The 27,241-nt window shown below is 38.4% G+C and overlaps 1 protein-coding gene across 7 annotated transcripts in view; it reads right to left on the bottom strand.

Moving 5' to 3' along the window:
• Positions 1 to 27,241, bottom strand: part of HERC2 (HECT and RLD domain containing E3 ubiquitin protein ligase 2) — a 270,577-nt gene that overhangs the window by 43,650 nt on the left and 199,686 nt on the right. For all 7 annotated transcript variants that reach the window (XM_046653926.1, XM_046653932.1, XM_046653929.1 and 4 more), the window contains 5 exons: positions 15,697 to 15,868; positions 14,614 to 14,803; positions 12,593 to 12,733; positions 8,180 to 8,371; positions 5,205 to 5,358 (listed from right to left, as the gene is read on the bottom strand). In XM_046653926.1, coding sequence (XP_046509882.1) covers positions 5,205 to 5,358; positions 8,180 to 8,371; positions 12,593 to 12,733; positions 14,614 to 14,803; positions 15,697 to 15,868 — 849 coding nt within the window. The remainder of the gene's footprint in view (positions 1 to 5,204; positions 5,359 to 8,179; positions 8,372 to 12,592; positions 12,734 to 14,613; positions 14,804 to 15,696; positions 15,869 to 27,241) is intronic.

The following is a 27,241-nucleotide window of genomic DNA, read 5'->3' as shown; positions in this document are numbered from 1 at the left end:
CAGAACCAGGAAAGAAAGAAGGGACATCACTATCACGGTATAATAAGAAATATATTTGGTCTTTGTCCCCCATGCCTGGCAGAGAGCTCCTAAAACTCTAGAAATTTCCTGATAGGAGTGTCTTTTGTCGTTCCTAAGTAGCCCTTTTGAGCCCACCTGAGTTTATGCTAATGAGGTGACTTAGAGGGAGGCCCCTAGATGGTCTCAGGATGGGGCTGGTAATCAGAAAGACCAAATAATTAGAGGGTTGGAGCTTTCAACTCCACCAACCAACCTCTTGGCATGGGAGGGGAGTTGTAGATTAAGCTCCATGAAAACTCTTGAACAGCGAGAACTGATGAGCTTCCACATGTAGGAGGGTGGAGCGCTCCGGTTCCAGAGGGACAGAAGCTCCTGCACTCAGGACCCTACCAGAAACTCACCCTATGTCCCTTTTCATCTGACTGCTCATCTGTACCCTTTATACTAAACTGGTAAACATAAGTAAATGTTTCTCTGAGTTCCACAAGCCATTCTAGCAAATTAAGCAAACCCAAGGAGGGGTTTTAAATCATGGAAACCTCTGATTTATAGCAAGTTGGTCAGAAGCACAGGTAATAATCTGGATATGTGATTGGTGTTTTAATTGGGGGCAGTGTTGTGAAACTGGGCCCCTTAACCTGTGGGATCTGATGCTATCTCCAGATAGATCTTAGGATTGAGTTAATCTGTAGGACACCCAGCTGGTGTCACAGAATTGCTTGATGTATGGAGAAACCCACACATCTGGTGTTATAGTAGAATACTGGAGTGAAGAAGATACACAGGAGTGTGTTTTTTTCATTAGAACCACCAATCCTACAGAAATCTAAAGGATCTTGAGGGATACTATGAACAACTTTATGCCAACGTATCAGACAACTTACATGAACAAATTCCAAAAAGACACTTACCAAAACTGACTCAAAAAGAAACAGAACATATGACGAGACCTATCTTCCCACAAAGAAAAGCTCAGGCCCAGACAGCTTCACGGGTGAATTCTACCAACTATTTAAAGAAGAATAAGACCAATCCTAGACAAACTCTTTCAGAGAACAGGGGAAGAGGGAACACTTTGCAACTCAATCTATAAGGCCAGTATTATCCTGATGCCAAAACCAGAGAAAAGTATCACAAGAAAGGAAAGCCACATAAATAAATAAAAAATTTTAACAATTAAAAATAAAAAGAAAGGAAAGCTACAAACTAATACCATTCATGAAAACAGATGCAAAAATTCCTTAACAAAATATTAGCAACATATAATAAAGATTATATATTGTGGACAATTGTGGCTTGTCCAGGAATGCAGTTAGTTTAATATCCAAATATTGACTTATGCAATATGCCATATTAATAGAGCAAAGGACAACATAGTATGTCAATAGACACAGAACAAGCATTTAACAAAATCCAACACCCATTCATGATAAAATCTCCCCCACAAACTAGGAATAGAAAGACACTTCTTCAATCTGATAAGGCCATCTATGAAAAACCTATAGTTAACATATTTAATGCTGAGAGACTGAATGTATTCACCCTGTTGGAACAAGGCAAAGATTTCCACTCTCACCCCTCATATGCAACATTGGTTCTAGCCAGTCACTGCTCTAGCGTGAGACAGAAACAGATGGTGTCTGCTAAATGTCACAGGGTATAACTGCTATGTAAAATGAAGTGTGTCAAATGAGGTTGGGGAAAGACTCTTTTTGTGCATGGTGGTTAGGAAAGGATTTTCTGAGCAGGGGAGACAAGATCAGAGATCTATAACTAATTACCTAGGGGAAGAAGATTTCAGACAGATGGCAAGTACGAAGTGAGACAAACGGCCTGAATCTGGATATATTTAAGGACTAGCAAAGAAGACAACATGGAGACGCCAGGAGAGAGAGACAGGGGAGAGAGGAAGAAATGACGTTGGAGAGGTAACTGGGGATCATATGAAGTCAAGCAGGCCGTGATAAGGTGTTTAGGTCCTATTTTAAAGTTTCAGGGATGTACTGATAGGTTTTAAACAGAGGATCAGAGGACCAGTATGTTCTGACTGGTTTTAAGAGAATCTCTGTGGATGTCATGTGGGGAGTTGATTCTGGGGGACACAGGAGGTTAGGAGTGGAAGTGGGAACATGGTCAGCAGACTACTGTATGACGCTAGTATAACAAACCAATGAGATCAAACGGTTGGGCCCAGGATGGTCTGGAGTTGGTGAGAAATGGTGAATTTGTAATATATTTTAAAAGGAGAAATGATAGGATTTGCTGGCGGACTGGATATGAAGTTAAGAGAGAAACAGAAAAGAGGAAGAAAGTCAACAGATTTTTGTCTGAAGACAATTGCTCAGTGGAAATACCTTCTGTTTTTTAAATTCGTATCATGAAAAAATAATAGCTTTAAGTTAAAAAAGCTTTTCTGAACCCCATCTCATTCTAAAAGTTTAAGAAAACTAGTTTCACATGAAAATGAGCAAGATAAAGGGGCTGGCCCCGTGGCCGAGTGGTTTGGTTCGCGCGCTCTGCTGCAGGCAGCCCAGTGTTTCGTTGGTTCGGGTCATGGGCGCGGACATGGCACTACTCATCAGGCCATGCTGGGGCGGCGTTCCACGTGCCCACAGCTAGAAGGACCCACAACGAAGAATATACAACTATGTGCTGGGGGGCTTTGGGGAGAATAAGGAAAAAAAATAAAATCTTCAAAAAAAAAAAATGAGCAAGATAAAATTATCAAGGTCAAATCCAATACAAACTTATTGTTAGAAAAGAGAGTAAGTAACAGAATAACATCCCTACAGACTGTGAAAGCAGGCCAGAAACAGATGCCCACAAAAAAGATCAAAATTGTAATCTATTATTTCAAAACAAGTTAAAAGAAATTAGGAAAATGACCTAAGATAATGATAAAACACAGGAAAAATTACCAAAAAAATTCAGAAATGAAGACTAAACTAGAAAGAGCATAGGAGCAAATAAATACAACAGAAAATGCTTTAGGACAAATAGAAGGAGAAAGGAAGGCAAAGAATTTGAGAGAGGAAGTAGCCTACAGTGACTTTAAAAGGCATCCAAAGTAGGATGATGACCACGTGTCTGTGAAAGAAAACTAAAGCAAGGATGCCAACAAACACTAGAAACTGTCATGAAGGTAAACTGTCCTGAAAGAAAAGACTTGAAACTATGTTTTAAAGGAACACATTTCTTTATCTTAGGATATTGCCCATAACGACCAATGTAAAAACATACTCCAGTAAAATTACTGAAAAAAAGCACAACTTATAAGGGGAAAAAATAGATTATCATTATTACACTTTCACAGGGGAAGAATATGTGATCCAAGGATTTCTATCCAGAAAAGCTAAATTTCAAGTCTGGGCACAAACTTATGGACAAGCCCATCTCAGGGCTCCTGTCCTCTGAGCCCTGCTGAGAAGCTGACTGGAGAGAAAGCTTCAGACAATCACCATGAGGAAAGACAGACAAAGGACCAGAAGTGAGCATTAAATTGAGTAAAACTAAGACTAACTGAAGATTAAAAGGAAAGAAGAATAGTTACTAATAGTTATCACGTTCTGGTAGATACAGTACAATAATTTAAATAAAGTTGGGAGAAGGAAGAGCTCAAAAGCAAAAAAAAATTTTTTAACTATTTTTAGTAACTATATTCACATTTGGTGGCATTAGAATTGTGACCTGAGTTGTTGTATATGTAATATGAGATAAAGCAAATGAATAATTATGAGATATTCTAATGCTGTCATCCTTTGTCTTGGAACCAGGATTTTCGCTATGGAAGAAAAATGACGCATGTAACAGAAGAGGTTAAGTAGAAACCTTGTAATTCTGAATTTGAATCTAATGTATCAGTATGAACTCAAAATAAAGTCAGTCAGTCAGTCTGTCTGTCTGTCTACCCATTCATCCTATCTCTGTCCACTCAAAAGGTCTAGAAACAATGACAGCCCAGTGGCCTGAAATGCCATCTCCACTAAAAGACACCAGGGCAGATACCAGGTAGAGGGCAGAAACTACACGACAAGCCTAAAGCATCTTGTCATATCAGGTTGCATGGAAGCTATCAACGGACCATGAGAGTCATTCCAAGAGCCAAACTCAAGGGGTTCCCAATGGCCAGAAATGGGATAATTTGAACTTCAACAGGATAATAATCACAATGAATTAAAGCCCATCATATATGTTAAATCCATGAGTTCATAATGATACAAAAGAAAAAAAAATCTAACTAGTCACCTTCAACGAATGATAGGGAACCAATTCATCCTCTTGAAAATGTAAACAGAAGAAAAGAATCAAGCTTTTATCCCGTCTTTCTTATGCAAACAGTACACCTGGGTAACGAACTGAAGGATATGGGCAAATGACTATAAAAGAATTCTAGCTAATAAATAAGAAAGAAATGAAACAATTAGAATAGCACCATTTTGCAACCTCCAATGGATGAACAGGCTCAGGCACTGAGCATCAGTAGCTGCTGACCTCACAAAAAAAGAGACAAGCAGATACCAGGTGCTTCCAGATGCTGGATCACAACCACCAATGGTCTTGCCATCGGGACTGAACTAACTGGGCCTAGAATCAGGGCAAATCTGCAGAAAGACAGGCTGAGGAACAGGCTGCAGTGCAGCAGGAGTGTGCACATCCAGGCTGCAGGGAAGCCCGACAGGTCAAAGGCGAGGTTCCTCAACCGGTAAATTATTGAAAAGAAGGGAGAAGAAAATAAAGGAAGAAACTATAGGTTATATGAAACTTAAAAGATGGAAATTATTAATTAAAGCAGACTTAAGAAGAGGATATATACTTGGGTAATAGAAACTGTGCAGAAATGCAAGTCAGCGATGGCTCCAAGTCAGGACAGCGTCCCTTTGGGGGACACACACAGGGCTTCTGAAGACTGACAGAGGACTACTTCTAGAACTGAGTTTTGGTGACTAAGGCATCCACCTGATAATGACTAAGCTAAACACCTACTTTGCACAGTTTTCTGTATCATGGTTTAATTTTGCAAGGAAAAAAAGTTCTTTAGAAAAGGGGGGAAAAGCGATTCTAAAGCAATTCTGTAGCTTCTTTTCTACAAAACAATGACGGTTGTTTCTCCTGATACAATTACAGAAATGAAGTTGTTCTACCGGCAGAGACCCCATCTCCTCCCCAGGGCCAGCCCTGAGTACCCGGTATCTTCACTGTGCCGCTGGAGGAGGTGTCATCCGTGTAGGGGTGGCTACTCTCCACCACCACGGGCTGAGAGGACAGGCGGCCACTCTGAGAGTCTGTGGCTACATCCTCCAATTCAGTGACACAGAGCTCCAGCAACATATCTGCCACCTGGGGAGGAAGCAGAGATACAAATCAGGAGGTCGTCACTACCCCTGCACATCCTGCTCCAGATCTTTCCGCAGGGACAGCATACAGAATAGAGGACTTGGCGGTTTGAGAAATCTAGTTCAAGTCAAGGCCCAGTTTCCTCATCTATAAAATAGGCACAGAGGTCACAGAGGTGCTGTGAAGCTTGGAGATGATCTACATACAAGTAAACAAGATGTGCCTGACACACATATAGGACACTCAACGTGTGCCAGCTGATGAAATGAAATGCCTGTCATCACACAGTTTCTTTTTACACCAAGACAATATTACTGCACTTCCTAGTGAGGAAAGTCTGTCTCAGGAACAAAAATACCACAGGAAGGAGCAGAAAAGTGGTAAAAGTGACCAAAATCCTAGAAGGCACTGTGGGTCAAGCAGGAAGGGGCAGGAATCGAGAAGAATGATCAAGCCCCACAGGCCAGACAGTGGCAGACTAGGTGAAACAAGGCTACACATATGAACACAGCAGGGGTCTTCTCGACCCAGGACATGAAGGGTCAGCCCCCACTATATGCTCTCAACAATCCATAACGCCCTTATTTCATTCTAAAATTTTAGTGATTTATGCCATTTAAATGGTCAACACTAGTGATTACAAACTCCTCGATCATTATTTAAAAAACAAACGAGAATGTATTATAGCAATAATATATTAATCTCCAATATTTTTAATTTACAAAATAAAACTATTCTCTATTCTGTACTTATCAGGAATAAATGATTATTTTTTTCATATTTAGATAACAAATAGATTAGCTTAGTAAACAGCTTTATTGATGACAAACTAATATCACTGCCATCTAGGCATTATCACTATAAATTCAAATGTCCTTTTTTTTTGAGGAGGAGGAGGATTAGCCCTGAGCTAACATCCGCCACCAGGCCTCCTCTTTTTCCTGAGGAAGATTTGCTCTGAGCTAACATCTGCACCCATCTTCCTCTATTTTATATGTGGGTTTGCCACCACAGCACGGCTTGATAAGCAGTGCATAGGTCCATGCCTGGGATCCGAACTGGTGAACCCTGGGCTGCTAAAGCAGAGGATGTGAACCTAATCACTACGCCACTGGGCCGGCCCCTCAAATGTCTTTTTCTTAGGAGTATCAAATATTACGTCAGGGTAGGACAAAAGAGTAGCATCTTGCCACTGCCAGGACACTCTGAAGACAATCCTCTGTTTCTGTCTCTCCATGAACCTGGTATGCCTCAGAGACAGAGGTGTTGGTTATCGTCAAATTCCTGCACAGCCCACCAGAGTCTTCTGGGGTTCAGAACCTTCCTCTGCAAAGCCCATCAGTCCCCCAAGAAATGGTGATAGAGGGGTCACACACGGGGCTTTGCCCTCAGATCACTCAGGGTCCAAACCCGTTTCTCCCACCCACCAGCAACCTTAGTGTCTTTGAGGCAGAACAACCTCTCAGAGTCTCAGTTTCCTCATCACTGAAAAAAAGGGAACAGATACTGTCTGTCCTGAGAAAATGCCCTGAGAACTGGGCCTGGCAGTTATGTGTGTGATAAATGCAGGGCATTATTACTTTAAACCCATGTTCTTGTTCACATTCTTTCCTCCCACAAATGCAGTAAACTTGTGAAAAAATTAGTATCTTGCTTGTGGTGATTCAGCCTGATTTAATCTCTCAGAATTATGCCAAGTAACCTGCCTAGAAAAACTAGAAAGTAGGAAACCTATAACTTTTTAGTTCTTTCTGAATATGATTAAGAAATAACAAGCTGCTAAAATATCTACCAAACCATTTACTATGTTTTCAGGACCACTTGACCATACTTAAGTACTTTATGGTTTTAGTGATGGTGATATGGGGCCCAGAGAGATAGAGATAACATATCTGCACAGAGTATATGACATCAGACTCCTTGGCATGACCAGCTCTGAAAAGGCAGAGCAAGGCTGCTGATAAATAAGAGTCCTTAAGGAATTCCAAGGACTTTAGGACTGATCAATCCTATTTCTAAGATACACTGATATAATATTGACTTTATACCCTAGATTAGCCACATGAGGCTATCGAGTTTAAAGCTAAGTAAAATGAGAACTTCAGTTTTGCAGGTGCACTAGCCATATTTCAAGGGCTCAACAGCCACATGTGGTTGGCAGCTACCATCCCAAATGGCTCCCACCAAGGCAGAATGTCCTATGGGACCCAGTGCTACCAAATATTAAAACCTATTTTAAAGCCATAATAGTAAACCATTATAATATCAGAGCTTAAAGAGTTAAATTAATGGGACAAAAAAGAGTTTGTAAATGGAGCCAAATACACCCAGGAATTTAGAATACCATAAGTTTTTTTCAAATCACTGGGAAAAGATAGATTATTCAATAAATGATGGGGAAACATGTTTGTCATCTAGGAAAAAATAAAGTTGGATCCCTACTTTATCCCTTACATCAAGATAAATCCCAGATGGCTCAAAAAGGTAAATATAACAAATAAAATAATAAAAATGATTAGAAGAAACCTAGGAGAATTTCTTTAAACACTACCATGTTTTCAGCATAATAAAAGTCCAGAAGCCATAAATGCAAAAACCCAGCAGATCTGACTTCATAAAAATCAGAAATTTCTAAATGGCAAAAAATATCAAAATGATGTCAAAGGGCAAACTAGGGGGATAATTGCAGCACATATGATAATTTGTTTTACAAGGAGTCCTTCTAAACTGCTGTCTGCCAGAATAAAACTGAGCACAAGACAAGGCGTGAGGTCATCAGCAGCACCTCACCACCCAATCCTGCCCCGCCCACCCCATGGCTCACCTGTGGATAGGCCGTGCCCATGCCAGACAGCACAGCCGACAGCACATCCCTGCCCTTGTCCCCTGCCCGACTGCATACGGACAGCTTGAGCAGATCCACCATGACGCGGGTGTCGTCCACGACCAGCAGACTGGTGAACTCATCCAGGGACTGAGGTTCTGGGCCTGATGCTTTATTTTGGCTTTCAACATCCTAAAAAGACCAACAACTAAAATGAGTAATGATATGTTAAGAAATAGTCACCAGTTTACTCATAAACTCAAAGGATACATGACTACCAGTGATGAATAAGGGACTTTATAAGGTATTTAAGACCATGAAATATCAGATTAAGAAATGACAGACCCCTAAAATCTCCACCATGTACTGTGCTTTCAAGACCAATTGACTGTTTTACAAGTTACCAAGAGCAGCTTTCAAAGAGAATGTCTAAAGTATAAAAAAGGACAATTTATTGGCCCATTCACAACAATGTGGATGGACCTCGAGGGCATTATGTTAAGCGAAATAAGTCAGTCAGAGAAAGACGAACTCTATATGACTCCACTCATAGGTGGAAATTAGTATATTGAGAAGGAGATCTGATCGGTGGTTACCAGGGAAAAGGGGGGGTGGGGGGAGGGTACGGAGGGGGAAGTGGTGTACCCACAACATGACTAACAAAAATGTACAACTGAAATTTCACAAGCTTGTAATCCATCATAACATCAATAAAAAAAAAAAAAAAAGGACAATTTATACTATGACCAAGTTTGTATCAGAGGCGTACGCTATAGGGGAGGCTGGGAATAAAAGTCACATCATGTAAAATCTACCCCCACCCTTAAGACATGCTTGGGAACTTTCTATCAACTAAATTTGTACACTGCACTTTTACATATTTTGTCTAGATCCTCTCCATAATTCTTTCCTAAAATCTTATTTAAAGCAATTCATTAACATCTAAGACATTGTCCATAATCTCTTGTTCCTTGGTTTCTTCAAAAAGGAAAATATATAAAATGAGTCTTCTTAATATTCCCCTTTTATTTCCCATTCATAGTATGTCAGCTAAAACAAATCACACCTGTGACCATTTACATCTCTCTCCTCCTTAGCAGTGGAGGAGCCGCTTGTTTACCTGTGGCAGCATCACTTCCTTCCCTGCCCCTCACCCTTGTGAGGGTGCCCCACCTGGGATGGCTACCCCACAGTGTGCTGCCCACCACACAACAGCCTCTTGGAGGTTGGCAGTAGGGTTTGGCCTACAGAAAGAAATTGGGAGCTGTCAGAGCTGGGAAATCCCACAGCTTCTGAGGCTTGGAGGGAGTGGGAGTTACTGATACCCTGTCCTGAACAGGGGAGGACCCAGGCCCTTCTAGTTCCCCAGGCAGAGTCTGGCTTGCCAAAGGAAGAATCAGATGCCATAAGTGCCTCTTCTCTTCTCTCTTGCTTTCTGGATCTCAACAAAACCAGTGCCAACTCCTTCCAAAGACAGAAATAAGCTGGGGGAAACACAAGCCCCACTTAGGAAGCTTAAGGGGAATGTGACCTATTGGATGCGCAAATTCTATTGGATGCCAAAGTTGGCCCTGGAAATTAGCCTTCTTTGACCTAGGAACATGGTTTCTCCCTTTAAAGAAATAGACCCTACTCCTATCTCTGTGTAGAGACCCAGGGAATTGGTAAGTGAAATTCACTAGAAACAATGGAAGTCCAGAATCTCACTCACTGAAGAGCAGTAAAAGCATTCAGGAGAATATATTAATCATAGGTAACAGCTTAAGTTTTGTGGTTGAAATAGTACCCAACATTTTTTAGGTGGGAGTGTTAAGAAAAAAAAAAAACAGACAAGAAGTCTAAAGGAATTGCTAAAAAAGAACATCATAGTTGCATATACTTGAATGTGAATTATAGCCCAAGACCATGAAAATTACTTTGCCATAATTCGTGAATCAAACCAAAACTGAAATGACAGGACTTTAGGGGTACAATCTGGAAAATGCATATGCGTCATGAATAAATTGGTATGAAAAAAATCATACCATCCCTTTCCTATCTAAAAGCAAAAATTTTGCTTAATTCAGAACAATTTCTGCATTAAAACCTCATTCTAAGAGATTGCAAAATATCAGAAGCTGAGTCTAGACACCCAATTTATAAACAGCGATTTTCTTATTACCAAAAATGGTCATGAATAATTTCCATAGGACATATTTTTGCCAGCAGTAACAGCATAATAAATCAAGAATTTTCAATTAATTAAAAATAACGCTTGTTTGTCCCCAAGGGGGGCATGCTGGCAAGGGGGAGAGTGTGAGCAGGTAAGACGGCCTGGCATGGGCTGCACCTGAATAGGATGGGGAGGGTGTCCACATGTGGGGGTGGCTGGTGTGACAGAGCCAAGGCAAGTGGAACATGTCCCTGCTTTGGGCAAACGCAGCATGGGTGAGAGGGGGAAGTCATGGGTTAAGCAGCATGAGAGGATGTGTTGGGGAGGGGTGGCAGCCAAGATGGGAGGCTGGCTACCTAAAGGGAAGTAAATAAACTGTCAATAACAGGGGCCAGGTTTCTCAGTTTCAGAGAAGAGAGTTATAAATACAGAAAGAAGAAAACTAGAGTGAATCCTGGGCAGTTATTACAATTGATCATATTGCTGTGAACCAATGCTTTTCAATATATGTAGATATATAATGAAATAAATATTATTGTACTTAACTATTGTGTGGGTATATACAGACACACATTTATTCCTTAGGCCTGTCCGGTAAGAGAGCTTATGAACAGCAACACCCCAACAGTAATGAGCATATGAAGGTCCAGATCTTGGCTTTTAAGTATCATTCTCCACTTCTTGGAGAAAACATCTGATTTCTGTGCTGAAGCATAAAACATCTTGTTGAGCCTAGAATTTTGTGTTGTGCCAGAAAGCAAAGTAACTCTCAAAGAATGATGGGAATATGTTAGAAGGACCGATAAAATTCCACCAAATAATTAAAGAATTATACCAACCCTTGACAAACTTTTCTTAAAAAAAAGAAGGAACACTGTCCAACTCATTCTATGAAGCCAGTTTTACTCTGATACCCAAACTAGGCAAAGACATCACAAGAAAACTACAGATCCATATCCTTTTTGAATATAGGTGCAAAAATCCTCAAAAAAATAGCAAACCAATCCAGCAACATATAAAAAGACTATATACATCAAATACAGAAAGGGACAGAGAAAGGATAAACCCTGTGATGTTGGACTGGAATTGAAATTATTGGTTTGAAAGACTCATGGTTTTTATTACATAGATAAGATGCCAAAGGAGAAATAAATGCTCATGTCCATGCATGTCTGCTTGCTGAGAAGGCCTAAACCAAGGACATCCAGGAGCAATTGCCTTACCAAACTCCCAGATCTTGTTTCTAAATTCTGTGATCCACTAAAAGGAACCAGGGCTCTTTGAAGAAATGGCTGATTCCAGGGCAATGGCAGGGTAGGTGAAAAATGAGTCTAGAACACACTGTTGTACCAAAAAGTAAGGAAGTGCTCAAAAAATTATGGGGACATGTTAGAAGGAAATGGAACCAGCCAAAAAGGGCACCCAATGACCAAGTTTGGGACAATTTGGGTGTCAAATGATAATACTAATATATGTCATTATTTGAATAAAATACTATGAACGTATGCCAATATAGGCAGACAGACAAGACAAGAATGGAAAGTTTTCCCTTAGAGGAGAATAGCAACATTTATATTCCAAAAGGAATGATGACATTTGAAAAATCACCATATGACAACTACCACAGTAATAATGGATTCAGCTAGAATCATCAATAGATACTACAAATTGGTGGGTGAAAATATGATGAAGTTATTTACACAGTCTCCAAGTATCTCCCATTAATACTTATTAACATACTTTTATTAACCTCCAGTGGAGAAACCTGGCAGATACTCTTAACCAAGTGGTAAGAATTAATGTCACCAGTAATGCAGTAAAACAACAATGTGCATGCCCCAATGGGATGCACCGAGAACAATGAATTGTTCCTGTGGCATTTCTGTCAAAGGAAGGACTGAAGAACTATTACATATTGAAGACCAAAGAGACAACACGCAACCCTGGGTTGGGTCCTAAAGGTATGAAGGATACTCTTGGGACAATGAGAAAAATCTGAGTAAGTCTGTGGGTTAGAAATTAATCCTGGATCAGTGTTAACACCCTGATACTCAGGAAGTATGCACTGGAGCACTGAGGAGGAATGGGGACTGTGCCTTGCAGCTCTCCTGCCAATGGTTCAGAAATGCTAGCAACTGGAGAACCTAGGTGAACGGTACACAGGAGTTTACCATGTTCCATTTCCATGTACTAATTCTGCAACTATTGTGTATATTTCACATTATTTCAAAATAAAATGCTAAAGAGGAAAGCCTGTTGACCTCTTTGGTTTGGGTCATGGTTTCCGCAATGATGCTGGCAGCTCCTGGGTCATCTGTCACCGGGATAAACGGCCGAGAAGAAGCTGAGGAAGCAGATGGAGTCACTGCAGAGGGAGTCACAGCATCCTCAGAAGAGATAATCTAGATTAAAAACACACAGGAAGAGGAAAAACTCAGCAATGTGGCACACTTCCCACACAACTCAAAAAGCCTTATCTAAAACCCCTTGAGCTATCTGGAATGTCCCAGATTTTACAGAGCTAACAAGGTACTTACACCACCAGCTACACCTCCAGTGGGGTCTGGGAAGCCCTGCAAAGTCACGCACATTCATATTCCCAGGAAAATCTATTCACAATACGTCACATGAAGAAGACTAAAATGAGCTCACACATTTGACTTCAGGTTGGGTTTTTCCCCAACATAAGTTACAAAAACTTTTGGCTTTCAGAGCTTTAAGGTTTCAGAATTGCAGATAAAGGACTGTGAACCTGCATTTAGCAGCCTTTTAAAAGGATAAATCTAGGACAGCTAATCTTTGACAAAGGAGCTGAGGGCCTACAATGCAGGAAAGAAAGTCTCTTCAACAAATGGTGCTGGGAAAACTGGGCAGCCACATGTAAAAGAATGAAAATCAACCATTCTTTTTCACCATTTACAAAAATACACTCAAAATGGATCAAAGACCTAAAAATTAGCCCTGAAACAATAAGTCTTCTAGAAGAGAATATCGGCAGTACACTCTTTGACATCAGCTTCAAAAGAATCTTTTCGGACACCATAACCCCTCACATGAGGGAAACAATAGAAAGAATAAACAAATGGGACTTCATCACACTAAAGAGCTTCTTCAAGGCAAGGGAAAACAGGATTGAAACAAAAAAACAGCCCACTAATTGGGAAAAAATATTCACAAGTTATTCACCCGACAAAGGGTTAATCTCCATAATATACAAAGGACTCACACAACTCAACAATAAAAAATCAAACGACCCAATTACAATATGGCCAGGGGACATGAACAGACATTTCTCCAAAGAAGATATACGGATGGCCAATAGACACATGAAAAGATGCTCATCATCACTAATCATCAGGGAAATGCAAATCAAAACTACACTAAGATATCACCTTACACCTGTTAGAATGGCAAAAATATCCAAAACCAAGAGTGACAAATGTTGGAGAGGCTGTGGAGAAAAAGGAACCCTCATACACTGTTAGTGGGAATGCAAACTGGTGCAGCCACTATGGAAAACAGTATGGAGATTCCTCAAAAGGTTAAGAATAGAAATACCTTATGACCCAGCCATCCCACTACTGGGCATCTATCCTAAGAACCTGAAATCAGCAATTCCAAAAGTTCCATGCACCCCTATGTTCATCACAGCGTTATTCACAATAGCCAAGTCATGGAACCAACCTAAGTGCCCAGCAACTGATGATTGGATAAAGAAGATGTGGTATGTATATACAATGGAATACTACTCAGCCATAAAAAAGGACAAAGTCGTCCCATTCACAATAACATGGATAGACCTTGAGGGTATTATGTTGAGTGAAATAAGCCAGACAGAGAAAGACGAACTCTGTATGACTCCACTCATAGGTGGTAGTTAACATATGGACAAAGAGAACTGATCGGTGGTTGCCAGGGGAAAGGGGGCTGGGGGGAGGGCACTAGGGGTGAAGTGGTGTACCTACAACATGACTAATAATGATGTACAACTGTAATTTCACAAGGATGTTAACTTTCATAACCTTAATTAAAAAAAATCAAAAAAAAATTACAACGGTGTTCCACAAAACGTATTAAAAAAAAAAGGATAAATCTATTTCTATTTAAGCACTAAAAAAAGCTCCTCTTTAACAGAATATTTTCTAATTCAAGCTAAAAATAGCAGTAGGTGCAAAATCACTCTGAATTAAGTGAAAGAATGACTTACACTTTCCTAACAAAAAGTAGCTACCTTTTCCTTTCTGATCTAATTTTGCTATATTGCTTTACCATTTATTTTTACCTCTCCTCTCTTCTCTTGCCACAGATTTGGACTTAGTCGGTCTTCAATATCAACGGGGAGTACACATTCCTCTCCATTCATGGGACTGGCCATGGCAGACGTGTCAGAAGGGGGTGCCGAAGAGGAAAACGAGGGACACTCCACTGGGGCAATCATGCCAGCTGGCATCAAGGCCCCGACCACTGCATCTCTGTCAGGATAGAAAGCCAGGTCTGTGATGAACTCTTCACCATTGCTGGACAGTAGAGTCAGGGGGAAGGACAAGCGCTCACTGAAGGACTCCCTCATTTTTACAGGATACGTAGAAAAGAGTTTAGGAAAAATACTGGCCATTATTACTATATTCATCTGCTAAAAGCTAAAATGTTCACTCTCGATCTTTTTTTACATGAATGACCATAGTGATGACAGGTAGAAAACTGCCAAACATAAAAGTCAGAGCAGAATAAGCCTCTGGATTTCCCCGAGAAATTCCTCTTGGCTTGTTGTTAGAACCCGAGGGTAATTTTGTGTTTACTGAAAGCCGTGTACCAACAGTGCTTCACAGGAGGCAGCAAGAACTAAACGTCCTCTCGATGACTGAGTTGGCCTTTGATTGGAAACTAATCTTCCTGTGTGAGTATTTATTTCTGCTCATCAGGACCATAACCACAATAAACTGATAGATGGGCAACTTACTTAGGCTGTGAGAAAACAGCAGCAAAATATTGGAAAAGACAGCAATATCAACACTATGCCTTATCAAGTGTTTGAGTGAAGGGGATGACAAGTGGCCTTAGACATTACTGTATATTATTATCAACCAATTCTTCACCGTGTCCCCCAAATATTAATGCTTAGAGTTTACTGGCCATAAAGAATAATGAAAATGTTCTGATTTTTGGTTTTCCGATTAATATTTCAACTCCCAATAAAGAAAGCACAAAGATACCATTATTCATTGTTAAAGGGTATGTGAACTAAAATTCACAGTATTTAAAAACAATAACACAACATTCTGTGAGACATTTGATCAATCAAAAAGTTACAAAGACTGAAAGCTTACATAATTGTGGGTTTTCAAAAGTTAGCAAACAAGCCTACCTAGCATACATGATTTGCAATGCTGTAAGAATATGAGATAAGGCCTGCTGTTTGGCCAGATTTCCATCCAATGAAAGCAGAATCTTGGCAAGAGAAGGGCGATTTGGTTTAGAATGGTTTACACCACTGATTTTATTACTGGCAGCAGAAGAATCAGCATCTGAAGGCACACCTGGAAAAGGAAAATAAAATTTGAGTTCACTTTCTAAGATCAAAGTTTGCTCTATTTCTATAATTTGACCTTTAAGTTTAGTTTCAAAATACACGGCAATCTGCATTTTGCTATTTCACAGATTAGGAATTAGGTTCGTTAGTGGTCTTTCAGAGTGAAAAAACCCAGTTATTTTATCTTATCTATACTTCTGTAAAGGAGCTATTTTCAGCAAAGGTTCACTATAACTGGAAAACGGTGTAGATACTTTTGCAAACTGCACTTACAACAATTTATGTTATACATATGTGAGTGTGAAAAGGCTACAATAACTATGTGTATTTACTTACCACTGAAATGCAAGAAACGAAAAACCCCAAAACAATGGAAAGAAGACAAGAAGTTCACCAGTAAACAGTCTTATTGGACACATGTTATAGCTCATTGCCCTGAGAGTTCCCAGGCCTCGGCAGAGGGATGGAATCAGACATAACCCAGTGGTATCCAAGCACAGAGGAGGCGGATCTCAGAGTTAGGGAGGTCAACGTGACCAGAGTTCACAGGACAGGACCAGAGACAAGAGAGCTGCCCAGAAAGCACCCTGGAGATCTGGAAGTGCCCTCTCTCACGCCAGTTGAGAATGCAACAAAAGCTGATGAGTGCCTATGTGAGAGGGAACTCCCAAAACCCAAAGATAAAACTACAGGAAAGGACTGGAGGCCCAGCAAGCCTCAAGCGCAAGGACACTGAGGGCTCAGCATAGCACTTGCTCCTGTCTGCCACATGGGAAGACTTCATAATTCACAGGGCACTGAGAACAGTACGCAGAAAGGCCTTGCCTCAGTGTTGGGAAATAATTAGTCCCAGACTACTATCAGGTCTGAATCCACTTAGCAAGTCCAAAATCAAGACCCGAAAGGATCAAACTGTTTCAAAGTAACTTAAAAGTATTTCAGCTCAAAAAGATTTATAGACATATAAAAATCTCTAGCAAAATTCACAATACATGGCATCCAACCAAAAGTTACCAGGTAGGCAGAAAGGCAGAAAAGTACCACTCAATTCAGAAATAAGAAGGAGAAAAATCAATTGATGTACATAACCCAGAACTGAGACAGATGTTATAATCAGCAGACAGGGAAGTTAAATCACTTACGATATCGTTATTTTATATGTTCAAAAAGAGAGCTAGACATGGAAGATATAAAAATAATATCCAAATCAAATTTCTAGAGAGGAAACTCCAATGTCAGAGATTACAATAGTTTTATGACATTAACAGTCCACTAAAAAATAAAGAAAACACTAGTAAATTTGAAGACATATCAACAGAAACTATCCAAAATGAAACAGAGAAGAGAAAAAAAAGTACAAAATGGACAAAGCATAAGTTGCCTGTGGGACAACTTCAAGAGACATGTGGAACTAGAGTTCCCAAAAGAGGAAAGAACAGAAAAAATTTTTTAGAAAAAGCAGTGACTGTGAACTTCCAAATTTGATGAAAATTATAAACCCAAATATCCAAGAAGCAGAATAAACCACAAGAACCATGAAAATAACTGCATCAGGACACATGGTTATCAAATTGCCAAAAACCAAGGGGAAAGAAAGAAAATCTTAAAAGTAGTCTGAGAAAAAAAGACACAGTATGTGCAGAAGAACAAAGATAAGAATGACAAGAAATTCACAATGAAAAAAATGTAAGCTAGAAGACAGCAGGACAGTTTCTTTAAAACAGTGGAAAAAACACTGTCAACCTAGTATTCTATACTCAGCTTAGCTATATTGCAAAAATGAAGCAAAATAACAAGTTCAAACATAAAAAAGCTGAAAGGAAGAGTCCCCAGCACATACACACAATAAGACATAAAAAAGGAAGCCCTTCAAGCAGATGGAAAATGATGCCAAATGGAAACATGGGTCTCCACAAAGGAGTAAAGAGCACTGGAAATGGTAACCACATGAGTAAATACAGAGACCTTCTCTTACTCTTTAAATCATTTTAATACACAACCTGATGTTTAAAGAAAACTAATAAAAAATACGGTGATGTTTACAACATACAAAGAAATGTATGACAACAACAGCACAAAGGCTGGGACAGAAGAAATAGAAATCTACTGTTCTATGATTCATATTCTACATATGACATAGTAGAGTACCATGTGAAGGTGGACCATGATAAGTTAAAGGTGTATAATATAGCTTCTGAAGCAATCACTAAAATAACATAGGGAGTTAGAGCTCACAGAAAACAAAGGAGAAAAAATTAAATCATAGAAAATAATTAATTCAAAGGAAGGCAGGAAAAGAGGAGAGAGAGAACAATGACCAGCAAGGAGGAAAAGAAAACACACAGCAAGACGATAGATATAACACAGAGACATCAATGATACCAGGAAGTGAAAGGGGACCACATAACGTCAAAAAAGATAGTCAGTGAAAATTTTAAAAAGCAAAATCTAAATATATGTTACCTACAAGGAATCTCCTTTTAATATAAAGACACAAATAGGTGAAAAGTAAAGGACAGAAAAGATACCATAGTATATCATAGTCTATGGAATACCATGGTTCATATAGTATACAGCACTGATTTAAAAAAAGCTGAAGAGAGACATAGGCATCATGGCGAAGTGAGCTCTTCCCTTAGACTCTCCGCTCTAAACACAATGAAAAGGACATTCATATACTAACAGAGGACATTCATGCAACACAAAAGACGTCTGAGAGACCCATGCAGCCATACGTCTGAAGGGTGAGGCGCTGAACCCCTAGAAGAAGTAGAAGGACATGAAGGGATCTCTTCTCCCTCCTGAATGGCAGTAACCTCAGGACTGTGCACAGCTGAGGACATGGTGGGAGGGGTGGCCCTCTACAGGAACATCTTCGCTCTCCAAGTTCCCTCACAGCTCGAGGGAAAGCTCCAGACAGAAGAGGTTAAGTTATTGCAGGGGGCTCTGCATTAAGACAGCACCTCAGGAGAGCAGATAGCAAGAACAGAGTGAGAATGCCACCAGGATCACAGTGGCGAAAGAAAGCACCTCACCCCCAGCCAGGCACTCCAGCACAACTGGTTGCGCAGGGCACTGGTGCATAAGATAGAAGAGCAGCAGCTGTGAGCAAGCAAGTTGCAAATTGTGGTGGGCTCAGAATACACAGCTCCTGACCCCCACCCAGGGACAGGAGATGGAAGCTGTGACCAGATATTATCACTGTGCAGAGGCACAAATCCATGCCAGCAAACAATATGAAAAAACAGTTTAAGACTCCAGACCAGAAGGAAAATTACAAGCACCAAGAAATCAATCCTGAAGGCACAGAAATTTAAAATCTAAATAAGAGAGAATTCAAAATAGCTATCATAAAATAAACTAAAAAGTTACAAGAAAATACAGATAGACAATTTAATACATGAGGAACTTCATCACAAAAGAGACTGAAACTATAAAGAAAAACCAACCGGGAATGTTGGAGATGAAAAAACATAATGGATGAAATAAAGAAAAATCTGGAGTCCATGAATAACAGAGCTGGTATTATGGAGGAGAGAATTAGCAGCTTGGAGGACAGTAATATAGAAATGTTTCAGATAGAGGAAGAGAGATGACTAAAACTAAAAAGAAGTGAAGAAATTCACTCAGTCATGTCCAACTGAAATAGGAAATGCAACATAAGATTATCCGTATTCCCGAGGGAGAAGAACAGGAGAATGGAGCACAAAGAAACAATACCTGAGAATGTCCTAAACCTGGGGAAGCAGCTGGAGATACAGAAAGAAGCTGTCAGAATTCCAAATTATATCAATGTCAAAAGACTTTCTCCAAGGCATATAGCAGACAAGATGGCAAAAGAAAAACATACTAAGGGCAGCAAGGCAGAAAAAAATAACTTGAAAAGGAACTACTATCAGGGTTTCAGCGGATTTCTGAACAGAAATCTTACAGATGAGGAGAGAGTGGAATAATAGATTAAAATTCTGAAAGACAAAAACTGCCAGTCAAAAATACTAAATTCTCTATCCAGGGAAAATTTCCTGCAGATATGATGGAGAAATAAAAACTTTCCCAGAAAAACAAAAGCTAAGGGAGTTCATCACCACATGAATGTCCGTCCTAAAAAAAAAAATGCACAAGAAGGCTCTCATACCTGGAAAAAAAAAAAAAGAAAGGGGATACAAAACCTTGAGCAAGGAGTTAAATAGGTAGACAAAATCAGAAAATTGCAGCTATCAGAAGAGGTTGGCAAACAATTAATTAAACATTAAAGATAAAGAGAAGGAAAACATCAAAAATAAATGTAATCTCATCATTTTAACCACAAACTCAGAACAAAGGATGGAATAAGTTTTGACAATAATAACTTAAAGGGGAAACAGAAAGGGATAGAATTGGTGTCGTCTAAAAAACAGGAGGGTATCAGAAAATAGACTATTTCATCTTTGAGATTTTTTTATACAAACATCACAGTAACCACTAAACAAATAATCAGAACAGAGACACAAATGATAAATAAAGACAAAACTAAGAAAATCATCATAGAGAACTACCAAACTAAACTGGTAATATGAAATACATGGGACAAGAAACAACAGAAAGGGAGAAGAACTGGAAAACGAGCAATAAAATGGCAGCATTAAGCCCTCATATATCAATAATCACTCTAAATGTAAATGGATCGAATTTTCCAATCAAAAGACACAGAGTGGTAGGAGGGATTGAAAAATATGAGCCAACAATATGCTGCCTCCAGGAAACACATCTCAACTCTAAAGACAAATACAGGCTCAGAGTGAAGGAATGGAAGATGATACTCCAAGCCAATGGCAACAAAAGAAAGTAGGTGTTGCCATACTTATAGCAGACAAAGTAGACTTCAAGACAAAACAGGTAACGAGAGACAAAGATGGGCAGTTTATAACAATAACAGGGACACTCCACCAAGAAGACATAACACTTATAAATATCTATGCACCCAACATAGGAGCACCAAAGTACATAAAGCAACTATTAACAAAGCTGAAAGGAGCTACTCAACAACAACACAATGATGGTAGGGGACCTTAACGTTCCTTTTACATCAATGGATAGATCATCCAGACAGAAAGGCAACAAGGAAATAGTGGATCTAAATGAAAAACTAGACGGGATTAACTCAATAGATATATATAGAACACTCCATCCAAAATAGCAGAATACACACTCTTCTGAAGTGCACATGGAATGTTCTCAAGGACAGATCATATGCTGGAAAACAAGGCAAGCCTTAGTAAATTTAAAAAGAATGAAATCATATCAAGCATCTTTTCTGACCACAACGCTATGAAACTGGAAATCAACTACAAGAAAAAAGCTGGGAAAGTGACAAACACGTGGAGATTAAACAACAGAATACTGAACAACCAATGGATCATTGAAGAAATTAAAGAAGAAATAAAAAAATACCTAGAGACAAATGAAAATGAAAATACACCATACCAATTCATATGGGATTCAGCAAAAGCGGTCTTAAGAGGGAAATTCATCACAGTATAAAGCCACCTTAACAAACAAGAAAAAGCTCAAATGAGCAATCTTAGACTGCTTCTAAAAGAATTAGAAAAAGAACAAACAAAGCCCAAAGTCAGAGGGGAGAAATAATAAAAATTAGAGTAGAAGTAAATGGAATTGAAACCAAAAAAAAAGCAGTAAAAAGGATCAACGAAACAAAGAGCTGGTACGCTGAGAAGATAAACAAAATTGAAAAGCCCTTAGCCAGACTCAAAAGAAGAAAAGAGAGAAAAGTTCAAATAAGTAAAATCAGAAATGAAAGAGGAGAAATTACAATGGATACCAGAGAAATGCAAAAGATTATAAGAGAATGCTCTGGAAAACTGTATGCCAACAAATTGGACAATCTAGAAGAAATGGATAAATCTGAGACACATACAACCTCCCAAAACAGCCAAGAAGAAATAGAGAATCTGAACAGACCAATCACAAGTAAAGAGATTGAAAACAGCAAAGAAAAACCTCCCCCAAAAATAAAAATCCAGGACCAAATGGCTTCTCTGGAGAATTCTACTAAACATTCAAAGAAGATTTAACACCTATTCTTCTCAAACTACTCCAAAAAAACTGAAGAAGATGGCACACTTCCTAACACATTCCACAAGGCCAACATCACTCTGATCCAAAGACCAGACAAGGAAAACACAAAGAAGGAAAATTATAGGCCAAAATCGCTGATGAACATAGATGCAGAAATACTTAACAAAATATTGGCAAGTTGAATACAGCAACACACTAAAAAGATCATACACCATCAGCAAGTGGGATTTATACCAAGGACACAGGGATGGTTCAGTATCCCAAAATCAATAAAGGTGATACACCACATTATCAAAATGAGGAATAAAAACCTATTCCTCATCTATTGATCATCTCAACAGATGTAGAGAAAGCATTTGGCAGGATCCAACATCCATTTATGATCAAAAATTTCAATGAAATGGGTATTGAAGGACAGAACCTCAACATAACAATGGCCATATATGACAAACCCACAGCCAACATAATATTCATCAGGGAAAAACTGAAAGTCATCCCTCTGAGAACAGGAATAAGACAAGGGTGCCCACTCTCACTACTCTTATTCAACATAGTACCTGAGGTTTTGGTCACAGCAATTAGGCAATAAAAAGAAATAAATGGAACCCAAAGGCAATGAAGAAGTGAAATTCTGTTTGCAGATGATATGATTCTATATCTAGAAAATACTAAAGAATCCATTGGAAACCTACTAGAAATAATCAACAACTACAGCAAACTTGCAGGGTACAAAATCAACTTAGACAAATCAGTGGCATTTCTATACTCGAATAAGGAACTAACAGAAAGAGAACTCAAGAATTCAATCCCACTTACAATTGCAATCAAAAAGAATAAAATATCTAGGAATAAATTTAACCAAGGAGGTGAAAGACCTATACAATGAAAACTGTAAGACATTATTGAAAGAAATCAGTGATGACATAAGGAAATGAAAAGATATTCCAAGCACATGGATTGAAAGAATATACTTAAAATGTTCATATTACCTAAAACAATTTACAGATTCAGTGCAATCCCAATCAGAATCCCAATGACATTCTTCACGGAAATGGAACAAAGAACCTAAAGTTCATATGGGGCAACAAGCAACCCTGATTAGCTAAAGCAATCCTGAGAAAAAAGAACAAAGCTGGAGGCATCACAATCCCTCACTTCAAAATATACTACAAAAATATAGTGATCAAAACAGCATGGGACTGGTACAAAAACAGGTACACAGATCAATGGGACAGAATTGAAAGCCCAGAAATAAAACCACATATCTATGGACAGTTAATCTTTAACAAAGGAGCTAACAATATACAATGGAGAAAAGAAAGTCTCTTCAACAAATGCTGTTGGGAAAACTGGACAGCCACATGCAAAAAAATGAAAGTAGACCATTATCTTTCGCCATACACAAAAATTAACTCAAAATGGATCAAAGACTTGAAGGAAGACTTGAAACCATAAAACTCCTAGAAGAAAATATAGGCACTACACTCTTTGACACTGGTTTTAGAAGGATCTTACTGAATACCATGTCTACTTGAACAAGGGAAACAGAAGAAACAAATGGGACCTCATCAGACTAAAGAGCTTCTGCAAAGCAAAGGAAACCAGGAACAAAATGAAAAGACAATCCACCAACTGGGATAAAATATTCACAAATTATTTATCTGACAAGAGGTTAATCTCTAAAATATATAAAGAACTCATACAACTCAACAACAAAAAAAAGCCCAATCAAAGAAAGGGCAGAGGATATGAACACACATTTTTCCAAAGAACAAATACAGATAGTCAAATAGGCACATGAAAAGCTGTTCAACATCACTGATCATCAGGGAAATGCAAATCGAAACTACACTGAGATATCATCTTACACCTGTTAGCACGGCTATAATCACGAAGATAAAAATTAACAAATGTTGGAGAGGATGTAGAGAAAAGAAAACTCTCATACACTGCTTGTTGGAATGCAAAATGGTGCAGCCACTATGGAAATCAGTATGGAGATTTCTCAAAAAATTAAAACTAGAAATACCGTATGATCCAGCTATTCCCCTACTGGGTATTGATCCAAAGAACTTGGAATCAACAATTCAAAGAGACTTATGCACCCCTCTGTTCATTTGAGCATTATTCTCTATAGCCAAGATGTGGAAGCAACCCAAGTGCCCATCAACTGATCAGCAGATAAAGACAATGTGGTATGTATATGTAATAAAATACTACTCAGCCATACAAAAAGACAAAATCATGCCATTCACAACAATATGGATGGACCTTGAGGGTATTTTGTTAAGCGAAATAAGCCAGAGAGAGAAAGATAAACACAATATGATTTCACTCATATGTGGAAGATAAAGTAACACACAGACAAAAAGAACAGTCTAGTGGTTCCCAGAGGGGATTGGACTTGGTGGGTCGGCACAAGGGGTGAAGGGGCACATTTATATGGTGACTGACAAATAATAATGCACAACTGAAATTTCAAAATGTTATAAACTATTATGACCTCAATTAACAAAGAAAAGAAAAGAAAGAAAACTAGAGTGGCTATATTATTACCAGTCAAATTAGATTTTAACACAAAGAGTTCTGAAGCAATAGGATAAAGAGGCTAACTGTCATAATGACAGCAGAGTCAGTTAATCAAGGTGGGAAAAGTAAATGTCTTACATTAGAAAAGCAGGAAGATCTTAAACCAACAACCTAAGCTTCTACTATAGGAAACTAGAAAAGAAAAAATTAAACCAAAAAAGAAGAAAAGGATTAACAAAGATTAGAGCAGAGATCAGTGAAACAGAAAACAATGGAGAAAATCAAGGAAATCAAAGAAGCGTTAGCACTTTGAATTAATAAAATTGATAAGCCTCTAGACAAACTGGAAAGAAAAGATACAATTAACAATATGAGGAATGAGAGAGATGATACCACTACAGATTCTATAAATATTAAAAGGGAATAAGCAAATATTGAGACCAAGATTATGTGAATACACTCAACAATTTAAATGAAAAGAACAACTTTCATTAATGAGATAAATTTTACTAGAAAAGAAACAAATAGCCCTGTATCTATTAAAGGAATTAAATTTGTGGTTAAAAAACACAAAGAAACTCCACAAAGAAAACTCTAGGCTCAGATGGCTTCACTGATGAATTCTATTGAAATACTACCAATTCTACACAAATTGCAAACTGAAAAGAAGGAAACACTCACCACCTCACTCAATGAGGCCAGCACTACCCTGATATCAAAACCACACAGAGATATCACTAGAGACGTACAAATATCTATCATGAACAAAAAGGTAAAAGTCCTTAACATTTTTTTAGCAAACTGAATCCAAAACAGACAAAAAGAAAACCCATAGGTGAAAAACAAAGTCTGAAAGGAAATTTTAAAAATACATAAAACCGAATGAAAAAGAAAATGCAACATATTTAAATTTGTGAGACGTAGCCAAAGTAGTGCTGAGAGGAAAATTCATAGTCCTCAAAGTTTTCACTAGAAAAGAGAAAAGGTCTCAAATCAATGATCTAAGCTCTTACCTCAAGAAACTAGAAAAAAACAACAAAATAAACCTAAAGGCAGCATAAAGAAAGAACTAATGAAGATGAGAACAGAAACCAATAAAAATGAAAACAGATAAACAACAGAGAATATCTAAGAAATAAAAAGCAGCAAAACCAAGTGGGGTTTACTCCAGGTATGCATAACTGACTCAAAAACCTATACATGCATACTCACAGCAGGTTTTATTTGTACTAGCCAAAAACTAAAAATAATCCAAATCTCCTTCAGTGTATAAATAAACTATAGAATAGTATTCAAGTAATAAAAAGGAATGATTGATCCATCAACAACCTGGATGATCCCCAGAGAATTACACTGAATGGAAAAGGGCAATCCCAAAATGTGATACACATAATGTGACATGAAAAGAGCTGTAAGTTAAGAAGACCAACATGGAACCACTGAGTAACAGAAACTGGAAAGGACAAGACTGCAGTCAGTCCTCAGCTACATCTACCTCAGAAAAGGAAACAGCACAGGAAGGCTAAGTAACTTGCCCCATTTCATAGAGCTAATAACTGGTGAAGCCAGAAGATCACATTTCAGTTATTTATAAAAGCAGATGGCACTGGAGACAAAATGTCCCCTCATGAAAGACAGAGGAAAAATGTGACATTCATATTAGAATGAAGAAAGATAAAATTCCCTAAAAAAATCAATTGTATTTCTATACACTAGCAAGGAGTAACTTGAATATTTCTAGATGACAGCAAGGACCAAAAGAGGTTTTCAAAATACCATTTATAACAGTATAAACAATATGAAATATACAGGTATAAATATAACAAAAGATATGCAAGACCTGTACACTGAAACTATGAAATATTGCTAGAAAAATTGAAGACCTAAACAAATGGAGGAAATATTATGTTCCTGAGCTAGAAGATTCAACATTTTGAAGATGCCCATCCTCTCCAAACTGATCTATACAGTCAATGCAATCAAAATGACAAGCAGGCTATTTTACAAAAACTGACAAGCTGATTCTAAAAGTTACATGAAAATGCAAAAGGCCAAGAATACCCAAAACATATCTGAAAAAAGAAGCTAAAGGATTACCATGGCCTGAATTCAAGTGTTTTATACAACTATAATGATCAAGACAATGTGGTATTGGCATCAAAATCCAAAAACAAATCAATGTAACAGAAATGAAAGTCCAGAAATAGATCTACACATACCTGGACAACAGATTTTTGACAAAGGAGCAAAAGCAATTCAATAGAGAAGAAGTTTTTTCAACTGCAGTGGAAACTGGATACCCATATACCACCCCCCCCCAAAAGAATTTCAATGCATACCTCACACCACAAAATTTAACACAAAATCAAGCACAGACCTCAATTCTAAAACTATATGACTTATATAAGAAAACACAAAAGAAGAATCTTCAGGATCTTGAATTAGGCAAAGGTTTTTCAGATACAATCCCAAAGTATGATCCATAAAAGAAAGAAATAGATGAACTAGATTTTACCAAAATTAAATATTTCAGCTCTTTAAAATTCACCTGTGAAGAGAATGAAAAGACAAGCCACACTGGGAGAAAATATGTGCAAATCATATATCTGACAAAAGACTTCTACCCAGAAAATATAAAGACTGCCCAAAATTCAATAAGAAAACAATCTAGTTTTAAATATAAGCAAAAGATATGAATAGCCAATTCAACAAAAAACCATATATGGATGGTAAATAAGCAAGAAGCCCAACATCATTAGTCATTAGGGAAAAGCAA

The sequence above is a fragment of the Equus quagga genome, chromosome 2 (assembly GCF_021613505.1).
Source record: "Equus quagga isolate Etosha38 chromosome 2, UCLA_HA_Equagga_1.0, whole genome shotgun sequence".
Lineage (NCBI taxonomy): Eukaryota > Metazoa > Chordata > Mammalia > Perissodactyla > Equidae > Equus > Equus quagga.
Note: the sequence above shows the minus strand (reverse complement) of the source record. Positions and strands in the feature narration are given on the sequence as shown.